This window comes from Nothobranchius furzeri, chromosome 4, assembly GCF_043380555.1.
Source record: "Nothobranchius furzeri strain GRZ-AD chromosome 4, NfurGRZ-RIMD1, whole genome shotgun sequence".
Lineage (NCBI taxonomy): Eukaryota > Metazoa > Chordata > Actinopteri > Cyprinodontiformes > Nothobranchiidae > Nothobranchius > Nothobranchius furzeri.
This window is the reverse complement of record NC_091744.1, coordinates 49857353-49872060: the sequence shown is the minus strand read 5'-3', so window position 1 is coordinate 49872060 and position 14708 is coordinate 49857353. Positions and strand designations below refer to the sequence as shown.

At 45.4% G+C, this 14708-nt stretch overlaps 1 protein-coding gene across 1 annotated transcript in view; it reads right to left on the bottom strand.

The window, feature by feature from the left end:
- Positions 1–14708, bottom strand: part of si:dkey-106n21.1 (solute carrier family 23 member 2) — a 165198-nt gene that overhangs the window by 74781 nt on the left and 75709 nt on the right. The window contains exon 2 of the mRNA XM_070550236.1: positions 10079–10228. Coding sequence (XP_070406337.1) covers positions 10079–10228 — 150 coding nt within the window. The remainder of the gene's footprint in view (positions 1–10078; positions 10229–14708) is intronic.

Genomic DNA, 14708 nt, shown 5'->3' with positions numbered 1-14708 from the left:
GCCGCTCTCTGTGCTCTCTGCTCAGAAGAGTCCATAAATGATGTAATATAGATAGAAAACTTGTTTCCGGCTCCACTGGATGTGTAAGATATACAGCTCCCCCATAATTCGATCCCTGCTCCTGGATGAAAAGCCGAACATTTTCATCAATACGACCGCGGACCCCCAGTCCGGACGCCCGGACAGAGAGTAAAAAGTGGACATGTCCGGGGAAAACCGGACATACGGTCACCCTAGTTTAATATAATGCGGGAGATTACAGATATGCCTACAGTATTTTGCTCGTGCGCTTGCTGCCCTGGGCCCCTTAGAGTTCGTGGGCCCTGGGCAATTGCCCAGTTGCCCATATGGTTAATCCGGCCTTGTATCCGACCTGCACGCCCCCGAGTTCTGGAGACGTACAGGTCCTGGAGAGATGGAAGGCTGCAGCCAATCACCTTCTCAGCGGAGCGCACAATGCGCTGCAGTCTATGTTTGTCCCTCACTGTGGCTCCAGCGTACCACACAGCGATGGAGGAGGTGAGGATGGACTCAATGATGGCCGTGTAAAACTGCACCATCATCTGGGCCGGCAGCTTGGCTTTTTTCAACTGCCGCAGAAAGTACATCCTCTGCTGGGCCTTTTTGATCAGGGAGCTGATGGATGGCTCCCACCTAAGGTCATGTGTGATGGTGGTTCCGAGGAAGCGGACGGAGTCCACAGTGGTGACGGGGGTGTCCGTCAGGACGAGGGGGAGAGATGGGGCTGTGACTTTCCTGAAGTCCACAATCATCTCCACTGTCTTCTAAGCATTGAGCTCCAGGTTGTTGCTGCTGCACCAGTACACCAGCCGTTCCACTTCTTTCCTGTAGGTGGACTCATCCCCGTCAGAGATGAGCCCGATGAGGGTGGTGTCATCTGCAAACTTGATCAGTTTAACAGAGTCATAGCTCGAGGTGCAGCAGTTTGTGTACAGGGAGAAGAGCAGAGGAGAAAGTGCACAGCCCTGTGGAGATCCTGTGCTAATTGTTTGAATGGTGGAAACATTCTTCCCCAGCCGCACGCACTGCCTTCGGTCCATCAGGAAGTCAGTGATCCACCTGCAGGTGGAATTGGGTACGTTGAGCATGGAGAGCTTATCTTGGAGCAAAGCAGGGAGGATGGTGTTGAACGCAGAGCTGAAGTCCACAAACAAGATCCTAGCGTAGGTTCCCGGGGAGTCCAGGTGCTGCAGGATGAAGTGGAGGGCCAGGTTGATGGCGTCGTCTACAGACCTATTGGCTCTGTATGCGAACTGCAGAGGGTCCGGGGGGGGGGGGGGGGGGGGGGTGAAGGACTTGAGATGAGGGAGGACCAGGCGCTCAAAACACTTCACGACTACAGACGTCAGCCCCACACATGCTCCGCTATTATGGAAATTAAAATAACAAGATGAATAACATGAGACTATTTTAGGAACAGACAACATCCCCCTTACTTTTGAAAATCTTGCAACGCGCCTGGTGGATAAGCAGGTAAAAATAATGGATAGATGGATGGATAGATGGGTTTCAGGAGGTCATTAAAGAAACTGCGCTCATTAAACTCTGCCTTGTTATTAACTCATGAACATGTACTTTTAGAGAATGTCAGTTTGTCACTTAAAAGCTGGGTCTGTTGAGTCTGTTAAAGATGAATTAAAGATGTTTCACCAAGTTTTCTCTTTTTCCCCGTGTCCTGTCTGGCTGAGAAGCAAACAGAATTGATGTCTGAATGTTGGTGACAAGCCTTACAGATTTACTCTCAGGTGGATCATCAAAGCTTCTGCTTTAATTTCACGCCTGTTACTTAAAACTTTATTGTTATTGTTTTTTGGATGTTTTGTAATTCCGACCAGACATGACAGAGGGGAAAGACCTTGGCCCCTCTGCTGTCTCGTCACAGGCGAGGGGGAGGTACAGGAGGGGGAGGAGCCAACCTTACCTGGATGTCCTATGTCTTATATATTCTGGAAGTTGTGCAAATGCAGGGATGGGCATAGATATTCTTCTGGGGTGGGGCTGGGTTGGTGCCCTCGGGCTCCGTGGGGCTCTATAATGCTGCTGCTTTGGACCCTGGCAGGATGGGCTGGGGTCTCCATGCCCCAGGTGGCAGTTTGACAACAGAGGTGCCTATTGGGGCCAGTAGGGGAGCTGGCTCCCTGGAGGGCTAAGCCCAACCAGCCATTCCTCCCCACCCCCGCATATTTTCCTCCGCCTGCTCCCTCACATCATCACACAAACATGCACATAGGACCTTGGGGGGTGGATAAGTCAGCGAGTGCTGACTCCATTTCCACATTCCTGTGGCAACCTGCCCCCCAATTTTATTTGCACCTTATACACTTCCACCGACGACATTCCACGCAAACACACACTTAGGGCCTTGGGAGTGAGCACATTCAACGGCACTTGGCAGGGGGATTTCTCAGCCTCTTCCCGAGTGCCGGTGCCCACTTTCAGTTTTAAACTGCACTTAGACACCGAGGGCTGTGGGTGCAAGTGGGGTGGTGCGGTGGCATCAGCTGGCATAGGCCAGACAACGCCCGCACTGCCTGCTCACCACAGCCACCTCATCAACACACAACACTATATTGGAGCAGGTGGGGGGAGACTAGAGGTCTTAGCACAACTCTGTTGTTGCTAGGCTTCCTGGGGCTGGAGGCTAGGAGGGAGATCCGGCCATCTGTTTGGGGTCTGGGGTGGTGGGTTGCTGTGCCCAGCGTTGGGCGGGGGAGCCTGCTCATCAGCACCCCAGCAGAAAGGGTCAAACTCTGGTAACCGGTGATGGTTGTACCCAATGTGCAGCAGTACCGGGACCAGAGTGAACAGGGTGTGTATGGGGAGCATGAGTGGGTGTCCGGCGTGCACTTTTGTAGTCTTTGGTTGTATATGCATGTGTGAGCATGAGGGAGGGAGTGTGTGACTGTGATTGTGTATGACTGTATATGTCAGGTGGGGTCTTTGACTCCTCTCTTCTCCTGGGACTTCTTTTGATGATATAGATCTTCATCTCCCCTCCCCCTGCCACACCTGGTGTGGGGTGTGGTGCCTTGGTCTGCCTGAGTGTTTGTGGCTCCCGGGTCAGGAAGTATAAGATCTTTGGCATCTGCCTGATCAAACCCGGTGGCTGCCTGGTGGGTCTGGGTCCCTGGGCTCTGCTGGGTCCCCGGCGGGGGTGGTCGCCCCTGGGTCCCGGGTCGCTGGGTCCCGGGCTCGGCCGGCTAGGGGGTGGGAGGCTGCAGGCGGGCCTGTGGGCTTGCCGCTGATATCTCCCGGGACTCTGCCGGCTGCTGGTTGTGGCCTCCGGGGCGATCCTCTGTGCCTCTCGAGGGGGGCGGGGGCCTTTCTGGTTGCAGTCTCCTTGGGGTTCCTGTGTTCTGGGGCAGCGCCTGGATCCCTGGGACTTGGAGCTCCCCCCGTCTCCTACGCATCTTTAGGGGGCGGATATGTGGTCCCTCACACTCTCTATTGGACGCTCCTATAGAGAAACCTTACATAAACAAGCGCGTGTACACACACAGTTGCTCACATGGTGCTCTCAAAAGTAGGGGCTTGGGCACGTTCAACACTTGTCTCAAGGCTGTCGTTTCCACTAAATGCACTATGATTTATTATCGTGTGATTGTTCAGTTAAACAATGTGGATTTTATATTTCATCATCAGGTTAACGCAGTGATGGCTTGCTCCTGATGTATTGTTGTGTCCCATTTTTTCTCTTTCTGCAGGTCTAGAAGCAGACTCTTGTTAATTATTGTTTATTTTTGTGAAACCCCCCCACCCCCACCCCCCCTATCTCCGCACGATTTGTCTTTTCCTTTCTCTTTCACCTCTGACTCCGTGTCTGGTTGGAATTGCAAAGCATTCAAAAACAAAAACAATAAAATTTGAAGTATCAGGCGTGACATTAAAAGCAGATGCTTTGATGCTCCACCTGAGAGTAAATCTGTAAGGCTTGTTACCAGCATTCAGACATCAATTCTGTTTGCTTCACAGCCAGACAGGACACGGGGAGAAAAAAAGAAAAAGGGAGTTTTCCTCTCCACTGTCACTTTATGCTTGCTTAGTATGAGGATTGCTGTAAAGTCACTGACACTAGTCAGTGACTTGATGCAATTTGCTGGGTTCCTTATATAGGAAACATTATTGCTGATTGGCTTAATGAACTGACCTGAATTGGAATGTTTATTATGTGAAGTGCCTTGAGACGACTCTTGTCGTGATTTGGCGCTTTATAAATAAACTTGAATTGAATTGAATGTTTCACAAGGTGCTGCTAGAGTTATGTGAAATCTTACTTCTGATTTTACTATATAAAACATAATAATAATAAACTTCTCCTTCATATTTGCTCGGAGATGTACGGAGCATCCTGTCCGCTCATTGGTCAGTGAATGAAACCTCCGTTGATTGGTCCTCGTCCGAGCGACAGCGATGAAAAGTTTAAACTACTTCAACTTTCTGGGATCGCGTCGCTGGGTCGCCTGCGCACGATACGTATACGAGCGCAAAATTTCACACGCACATTTTTCGCATTTCGCTTAGTAGGAGGGAGACCCGCGATTATCACTTTGTCGCACATGTCTCATTGAAAATGAATGGAGGAGAGGCGATTTCGCCTCCCATGTGTCGAGCCCATTAATCAGATCCTTTTCTTTTCAACATGGTTTAATGTAAAGTTCCATTCAGTACAAACTTTAGTTACATCAATCTAACGAAACAGAGCCTGGATTTGTATTCTGAACAGTTTAAACATGTTTAAAACGGAGACATGCATGACGCGTCTAAAATCCGAACCTGCTCCGCTATTATGGAAATTAAAATAACATTATCAATCAATCAAATTTATTTATAAAGCGCTTTTCAAACAAAGTGCTACTCAAAGTGCTTTACAAAATGACCCCAGATTCCCATAACAGGTTAAAAACATTAACAGACATATGCAAGCAAGCACACACACACACACACACACACACACACACACACACACACACACACACACACACACACACACACACACACACACACACACACAAGTAAAAATTATATTTGGCTGAGTCCAGATGAGCCAAGTAAGGTAAGGCAAGTAAACGCCATCAGAGGAGCCATCTGCCCCGGCAGCATCAGGTCTTCCACACTAAGTCAGGGCGCTCAGAGGAGGGGGAGCATAGACCCCCACCTATAGAGCGCCCAGGAAGCTACAGTCGACCACCGCTCCCGGGGCAGAGGGCCCCTTCAGAGGAAACACTGGATTAAAATGAGTAAAAATATAATAAAAGAGCTAATATAAATGACAAAAGTTAGAAAATAAGTAATAAATAAAATCATATAGACAATAAAATAATAATATTAAATAATAAAACTGCTAAAATATAATCATATAAAACATGCAAAGCAAGTAATAAAATATAATCATGGTAAACAAGGAATAAAACTGTAGTAAATATTTAGATAAAAGCTAACCTAAAAAGATGGGTCTTGAGTCTGGACTTAAAAACATGAACGTTCTCTGCAGCCCTGACGTCCTCTGGCAGCTCGTTCCAGAGGCGAGGGCCATAACACTGGAAGGACGCCTCGCCGTGAGTGTGTGTCCTGACTTTACGGATGACCAGGAGACGCCTGCCAGAGGAGCGCAGAGTCCGTGAGGGTTCATATTGTAAAAGCAGTTCTGAGAGATAAGAAGGCCCAAGACCATTAAGACACTTAAAAACCATTAGAAGAACCTTAAAATGGATCCTGAAACATACGGGGAGCCAATGCAATGATTCTAAAACTGGTGTCATGTGCTCCCGCCTCCTGGTCTTCATCAGGACACGTGCTGCTGAATTTTGTAGAAGTTGTAAACCTGAGATGCTCTTTTTAGGAAGACCAGAAAGCAGGGCATTGCAGTAGTCTATCCTACCGGTGATAAAAGCATGCATCAGCGTCTCCGTATTGGCCCGAAAGAGAATGGGACGGACTCTGGCGATGTTCTTTAGATGATAAAAACCTATTTTTGTGATATTTTTTTATGTGTGGGATAAAAGTCAGCTCAGAGTCAAAAATCACACCCAGGTTCTTCACTTGATTAAATGGATTAAAAGACAGAGATTGTAATTTCGGTAAAAGCTTCGCTCTCTGGGCCTCAGGAGCAATGACTAAAACTTCAGTTTTGTCCTGGTTGAGCTGGAGAAAGTTCTCTGCCATCCAGGATTCAATGTCTAAAATACAGTTAAAAAGTGCATCCATTGACCGAGAGTCATCAGGAGACATGGAGATGTACAACTGTGTGTCATCAGCATAATGGGCTCGAGACACGGGAGGCGACATACGACCGCGATCAGCGAAATTTGTCGCTGTCGCTTTTATTACCTGTCACACGGGAGGCGATCCACGGCAGCGGCCAGCGGCAAAGCCGTCTACGCGTTCTGTTCCATGGAGAAATCGAAACTTCCGTTGTTTTGTTTGGCTGTGTCAGGTTGGAGGGAATTAAGGTAATTTAGGCGGTTCAGAGTTAATAAGGCGGTAGATATGATGTTTCACAAGGTGCTGCTAGAGTTATGTGAAATCTTACTTCTGATTTTACTATATAAAACATAATAATAATCAACTTCTCCTTCATGTTTGCTCGGAGATGTGCGGAGCATTATGTCCGCTCATTGGTCAGTGAATGAAACCTCCGTTGATTGGTCCTCGTCCGAGCGACAGCGATGAAAAGTTGAAAATGTTTCAACTTTCTGGGATCGCGTCGCTGGGTCGCCTGTGCACGACACGTGCACGAGTGCAAAATTTCACACGCACGTTTTTCGCGTTTCGCTTGGTAGGAGGGAGACCCGCGATTATCGCTTTGTCGCACATGTCTCATTGAAAATGAATGGAGGAGAGGCGATGTCGCCTCCCGTGTGTCAAGCCCATAACTGTGGAAGTTCACCCCATGTCTCCTGATGACTCCGCCAAGAGGGAGCATATAAAGATTAAAAAGCACTGGGCCTAAAATTGAACCCTGAGGCACACCCATGTAATCCCATGGACCCTAGAGGAACAGATATCCAAACTCACCATGAAAGTCATGTCTGTGAGGATGAATAACATGAGATTATTTTAGGCACAGACAACATCTCCCTTACTTTTGAAAATCTTGCAACGTGCTTGGTGGATAAGCAGGTAAAAATAATGGATAGATGGGTTTCAGGAGGTCATTAAAGAAACTGCGCTCATTAAACTCTGCCTTGTTATTAACTCATGAACATGTTGTACTTTTAGAGAATGTCAGTTTGTCACTTACAAGCTGGGTCTGTTGAGTCTGTTAAAGATGAATTAAAGATGTTTCACCAAGTATATATTTTTTCTCTTTTTCCCCGTACCCTGTCTGGCTGAGAAGCAAACAGAATTGATGTCTGAATGCTGGTGACAAGCCTTACAGATTTACTCTCAGGTGGATCATCAAAGCTTCTGCCTGTTACTTAAAACTTTATTGTTATTGTTTTTTGGATATTTAGTAATTCCGACCAGACATGACAGAGGGGAAAGAGAAAGGGAGAGACAAAAGGAGGATGGGGAGAGGGGTTTCCAAAAAAATAAACATTCCTCACATACCTGCTTAAAACTGGAACACTGGCTAATGGAACATGATTTGACAAGTGCAAACACTGAAGTATTAAAAAGTAAAGAATTGCTGTTGGCTTGAAAAATGTGCAGTAGGGTGATGATCCATGTAGAAGATAAGCTGCCTCAGATGCAATACTGAGACCCAAATGGATAAAAAGGATGAACGCAGAATCCCTGAATGTCCAGTAAACATCTGTTTACATTCTACCTGAGCACCTTACTGCATATTTGGCCAAGAAAATTTTGTCACCTTGCAGTTTTGTGTTAGCATGATGTGATGTGCTTTAGGCCTAGTCCATGTTCACGTTTTAAGTCCAGGTATCATTTTACCTGTAAAACCTCTAAAATACATCAGAGTAAAAATACCTTTGTTATTAATAGGAAATTAACTCAACTTAATAACTTTATAATGCTTTATAATGCTTTTGATTTTTACCTTATCTAACTTAATTTTTATGTCCATACTTAACTCTGTTGAGTTATGGAGGGACTTTAGATGATCCAACAGAATGGCTGTGTGTTTGTTGTAAGTTTGAACTAGACGCCATCCCCTTAGTCAGGTTTGCATAGCATTCTGGGATGTTTTAAGACAGAAATACATCAGTAGCTAATGAGTTGTTCCTAGTTAGCTGAAATAAAGCAAGGGCACATGCACACACTCAACAAGGTACGCTACCTGATACTTGGGCAGATGGCTGGATTTACCAGCTTCCGGTGTGTTACCGGGCAAATCCTTTGCTATATGTTTTTGGTTGCTACAGGTCTGTGCTCCTCAATACATTTTTTTCCTGCTTGCAGTCAATAGGATCAGATGTTTTCCTCTTTTCTCCTTCCAACCCTATCATCTCTGCCAACTAGGGATGAGCGAGTACACCACTATCTGTATCTGAATCTGTTCAACCAACTAAATTATCTGTATCTGTACTCGGAATGGACGTGGCATAGCCCGGAAGTGGGCGTGGTTTAACCAGAAGTGGGTGTGGTTTACATCAATATATTATTTTATGTCTGAAATTGATATGGATTGATCAGAAGTTGATATGTGTATTGTTTATTTGAAAACTATTTACAGAGCAGCCTCAGAATTTTTGATCGCAATAGTAAAGAAACTATTACAGAACAAATTTTTCGATAAAACCAGAACATTAATATTTAAGTGCATGAGTTAATGCATCTGAACTCATTCAGTAGGAACTAGGAAATATGAAATGCTAGAACCAGACACAACTTTATATATATTGTTTTTATTTTAATTTGATTAAACTGATTTTTTTCTAAACGTTCTTAACATTTTCCCACACAAAGTTAAACAAACCAATGTTGATTAAGGTGTGTGTGTGTGTGTGTGTGTGTGTGTGTGTGTGTGTGTGTGTGTGTGTGTGTGTGTGTGTGTGTGTGAGAGAGAGAGAGAGAGAGAGAGAGAGAGAGAGAGAGAGAGAGAGAGAGAGAGAGAGATAGAGAGAGGGAGAGAGAGGGAGTTAAAACAGTAAAAAACCCGACCGGAGCGGAGGTAGTGACAGCACGTCAGCTCTGTCTTGTCAAATGCACCATGTAAGTTACGACAAAAGTAACTTTAAATATTCAACTGAAAAAGAGGCGAGCTGAAGAAAACCTAGGGAAAACTGAAGAAACGTGAGCAGCAGTGAAGCAATCACAGCGAGATCCGTTACTGTCTGTGTGTGTGCGTGGATGAGCCAGACTGATTGCACTCCCGGCCGGTTGCAGTTTTGTGTGTAGGGAGGGGCGGGCGCTCTATGTGACTGGCCAATCACAGAGCGTGAAGACAGTCAGTTACCCAATGAGGATTTTCCTTCAGCACGATTACAGATATTTACGAGGTTTACTCGTTTCACGTTCGTATTCATCAAAAATGCTTTATCCGTACTACCGGATACTCGTCTGAAACGAGTATCCGGCTCATCCCTACAGTGCCAACCTCTGTCCTGTCTCCTCTACCTGAACGCATGTCTGCATTCTTTCTGGATTTTCTTAAACCATGGGTCTGGTGAGCTGGTCTGTGAATGCAACTGATGCCTTTTTTTCCGCTTTACAAAATAAACTTTCCATGGAGGGCTCAGACAACATGTATACATTTTAATTCATGGTCACTGGGTTTGTTTTGTTTGGAGTTGGTGGGTTCCCATCGTAAGATTTTGGAGCTGACTAGAGCATTTGGCAGTTTTCCTGAGAAGGAATATGTCATTTTTTGGACTCTCAGACTCAGACGTTGCAAGAGATGAATCGCAAACAGGTTTCGCTGAGCAATATTCACACTGCGTTTTCAGAACTCCCATGCAGAATGGAAACTAACATGGAGAAATTTGCAGCTCAGTTTGATGGAAACTAACCCCTGATTTGGCTTTTTGGAACACTTGAGACCGGGAAGGACTGTAGGTAGAGAGGGAAATCACAGCTTTCACTAGGTGTTTAAGGAAACTGACATTGCTGCTGACATTTTTACTAAAATTGAACCAAAAATTAATGGTAAATTTACCTGAAAGCCAAGCAGAATACAGAGGTACCAGGGGGGCCTGTCATTGATGGAGTAAACCAGATCTACAGCTTTGTCCAGAGTTTCTCCCAGGACTTCCTCAGTCTGTGGTTCCACAGCTTCGTCGGCCATCTGTGGCTGTTCATCACTGTCCTTGGAAAAAAAGGAGAGCTAAAGTAAACAACACATGATTCCTTGGGTCCCAGTTATCCACATTGCAACAAGGGAAAAAAATACATTATTCTCTGAATTGCATTCTTTAAAACTGCATGGCTTGTTTGGATGAACATCAAAACCAAAGAAGAACCATACCATGAACCAGTCAAACTTTGTTACTGCTGTTATATCACATCCAAATGTCCCCTTGCTGCTTTTTCTTTGCCTTTAAAATGTAGTATAATGCAATAACTAACAACATTTCATTTAATTACAGTGGAATTAAATGAATTATCTTTATCACATGGTTAAGTTGGCACGTGTATGAGGAGGCCTGCATGTGTCGAGTTGCTCAAAAAGATTAAAGGCTAACTGGCTAAATTTAATCATTAAATATAAATGATGGAAACTCTTTCCATTCACTTGAGTCAATTCAATGCAATTTTTTAAAGGTGCTTGTTAGCAGACTCTGTCACATTTGTAAACAGTGTGTAAAAACTAAAACACAGCTGCCAACTGCTTGAAACAACAGCTTTTTATGTTTCTTGTTGGATCATTATTTTTTTTGGCTTTGCTTTTTAATTCTTGTGAAAAAAAGACCAGCTGTTTTCCTTTTGTTATCACATTTAGAATCGCTTACAACTTGCCACCAAAATCTGAGACCATGGTCATGAGTTGATAAAAGTGTAGAATGCCTTCTCCAGGCCAGGGGTGAGGTGCTGCCCCAGGTGGAGGACTTTAAGTATCTCAGGGTCTTGTTCACAAATGAGGGAAAGATGGATTGGGAGATTTGACAGACAGATCGGTGCAAAGTCTACTGTAATGCAGGCATTGTACTGGTCTGTCATGGCAAAGAGACATTTACCGGTGGATCTATGTTCCAACCCTCATCTATGGTCATAAACTTTAGGTAGTGACTAAAAGAAAAAGACACAAGTGGCCGAAAAGAGTTTTCTCTGCAAGTTGTCTGGGCTCTCCCTTTGGAAGAGGATGAGAAGCTCAGTCATCTGGGAGGGGCTCAGAGTAGATCTGCTGCTCCTTCACATTGACAGGAGCCAGTTCAGGTGGCTCGAGCATCTGGTTTGAATGCTCCTCTGGTGTGGTGTTCCAGACATGCCCAACTATACAGGGCGTGCAAGGAAGTCCTTGCCAGGTTTTTTTTACTGGGCCTTTCCACTGCATAACATCCATGAAACATAGTACGTAACGTATCAATTAGCCACCATTATGGTAGATAGGTGTGATTCCACCAGCCACAAGGTGTTACATTTTGGAAGCATCCCAGAAGCCTAGCGATACATTGCTTATGCTTTACGCGTTACGCCTCCAGAATGTGTCAAAGTTGATCTCGGATTTTTCCAGACACAAAGTCAAAGATAAAATAAAAGTCACATGCAGATTTCCATTTGAGTATATCAGCCGGGTTTTTTTTTTCAGCTGTGTTTTTCACAGAGATTTTTTTTTATATATTAGATTTTCTTTTGTAAATAATGGAGGAAATTAGAAAATCTTGTAGGAAGATGAAACTACCGTCAAGATTTGTTGAGGAGCAAGATGTGCTTGCTTTTCCATCACAAATGCAGTAAGTGTCTCTGCACTAAATATTTTCCAAGCTACATATGATCCACAGTTTCTATTCTCTAGTTTTTCTACTAATACGAACACTACTTACAGGAAAGCAAAACATCTACATACACCTGTGGCTGATTCAGGTGTGGAAGAAGATTTGCCATCACAGCTGCAGTAAGTTTATTTACAGTTCAAATGTGTTTCTAGCTTTATTTCTTTATTTCTTTTATTGTTTTCATGTTATAGTATTTAGTTGTAATGTCGCGAAATGGCCTGATTTTGAGATCCCACAGGTCAAATGCACAGCCAGGTCAACTTACCCTGGCTATGACACATCTTACTGTATTTTCCCATGACAGGAGTCAGAGAGTCTGCATGTAGCCCCTTTAATCAGAGTCTACTTCATCACACCAGCTGGACTGCAGAGATAATAAAACTTAAACAATAACATCTTGTCCTCCAAGGTCCATCACAGAGGAACTCTTTTAAAATAAACTCCTTTATTCCCAGAAGAAAAGAAGATTTTATAATTACACATAATCATTGAATGAACTTTTGTCATTTCTAATTATAAATAATGAAATGTTTCCTTAATCTGTGCTCAGTGATTGTTTAGTATGTTTACTTGAAAAGGTCATAACATTTGCACTCACAAGTAAGGTTAAGTTAATGCATGACTCATAAGGTGACCTTTTGCCTAAATTCGGAGTCTCCATCACAGAGGGTGTGTCTCTGCGATTCTTGGTAACATCCTCAAGTGCCAACTTCTAGTTGGCTATTCAAGATAACATCAATCCGTTAAAACTAGTTTTACTCTGGTTTTTCCCTGAGTTCAACTTCAGACAAAACAGTTCGAGTGTTCTAGAGAAAAGCTTCAGACCGGCCATATTTTGCATAACCTCTGGAACCACAAGGATTTTGACACATCTGTGGTGGTGCGCTACCAACACTATTTATAGTGGGGATGGTGTGCTGCTGACCTCTACTCAGGTCGTTGTGGATCGGTGGGCAGAATACTTCGACGACCTCCTCAATCCCACCGACACATCTTCCAGTGAGGAAGCAGAGTCTGGGGACTTTGAGTTGGCCTCTCAAATCTCTGGTGCTGAGGTCACTGAGGTGGTTAAAAATCTCCTCTGTGGCAAGGCTCCAGGGGTGGATGAGATCCGCCTGGAGTTCCTTAAGGCTCTGGATGTTGTGGGGCTGTGTTGGCGGCTCTGCAATATCGCATGGACATCAGGGGCAGTCCCACTGGACTAAGGGATGGTGGTCCCCTTATTTAAAAAGGGGGACCGCAGGGTGTGTTCCATCTACAGGGGGATCACACTCCTGAGCCTTCCTGGTAAGATCTATTCAGGGGTTCTGGAGAGGAGAGTCTGTCAGATTGTTGAACCTCAGATTCAGGAGGAGCAATGTGGTTTTCGTCCTGGCCGTGGAACACTGGGCCAGCTCTATGCCCTTAGGGGGGTCCTGGAGGGTGCGTGGGAATTTGCCCAACCAGTCTACATGTGTTTTGTGGATTTGGAGAAGGCGTTTGACCGCGCCCCTCGGGGGTCCTGTGGGGAGTACTCCGGGAGTATGGGGTACCAGGCCCTCTGACACGGGCTGTTAGGTCCCTGTATGACCGGTGTCAGAGCTTGGTCCACATTGCCGGCAGTAAGTTGGGCTCGTTCCCAGTGAGAGTTGGACTCCGCCAAGGCTGCCCTCTGTCACCGATTCTGTTCATAACATTTATGGACAGGATTTCTAGGTGCAGCCAAGGTGTAGAGGGCATCCATTTTGGTGGCCTGAGGATCAGGTCTCTGCTTTTTGCAGATGATGTGGTCCTGTTGGCTTCATCAGAACGTGATCTTCAGCTTCCGCTGCAGCGGTTTGCAGTCAAGTGTGAAGCAGCTGGGATGACAATCAGCTCCTCTAAATCTGAGACCATGGTCTTGATTCGGAAAAGGGTAGAATGCCTCCGCTGGGTCTTGCCCCAAGTGGAGGAGTATAAGTATCTTGGGGTCTTGTTCACGAGTGAGGGAAAACTGGAGCGTGAGATCGATAGTCAGATTGGTGCTGCATCTGCAGTGATGCGGGCGTTGTACCGGTCTGTAGTGGTGAGGAGAGAGCTGAGTCAGAAGGCAAAGCTCTCAATTTACCGGTTGACCTACGTTCCTACCCTCACCTATTGTCATGAGCTTTGGGTAGTGACCGAAAGAACGAGATCTCGGATACAATCGGCCAAAATGAGTTTTCTCCGAAGAGTGGCTGGGCTCTCCTTTAGAGATAGGGTGAGAAGCTCAGTCTTCCGGGAGGGGCTCGATGTAGACCCGCTGCTCCTCCACATTGAGAGGAGCCAGTTGAGGTGGCTCGGGCATCTGGTCAGGATGCCTCCTGGACGCCTCCCTGGTGAGGTTTTCCAGGCACATCCAACTAGGGCTGAAACGATTCCTCGAGTACCTCGAATAATTCGAGTACAGAAAATCCTCAAGTCAAATTATCTGCCTCGAAGCTTCGTTTAATTCATGTTTAATTAATTCATGGCTTTGCAATCGCCCGTGATCATGTTTCACCCAGACCGAAATAAGTGACGCACATACACACTGCACTGAATGCACACGCGAGTAGCGAACGCAACTTAACTTTCTCTTAAGCCACGGCGGACAATGTGGACCCTGGTGAAGTGCGAAAAAGACAGAAAATGTCAAAGGTGTGGGACCAATTTTCACGTAGTAAGGCGGAAAACGTACTCCAGTGTAAATACTGTAAAATGGATTTAGCCTACCACACCATATTCCTCGATGCTGCAACCTGACCAGGAAACATCCGCATGTAAATGTCACTTCTGCAAGGGGACTCGGAGCCTCTACAAGACAATGCATTTTAGCCTGTATTTCTATATATTCTGCAGACACTGTGTGACTTT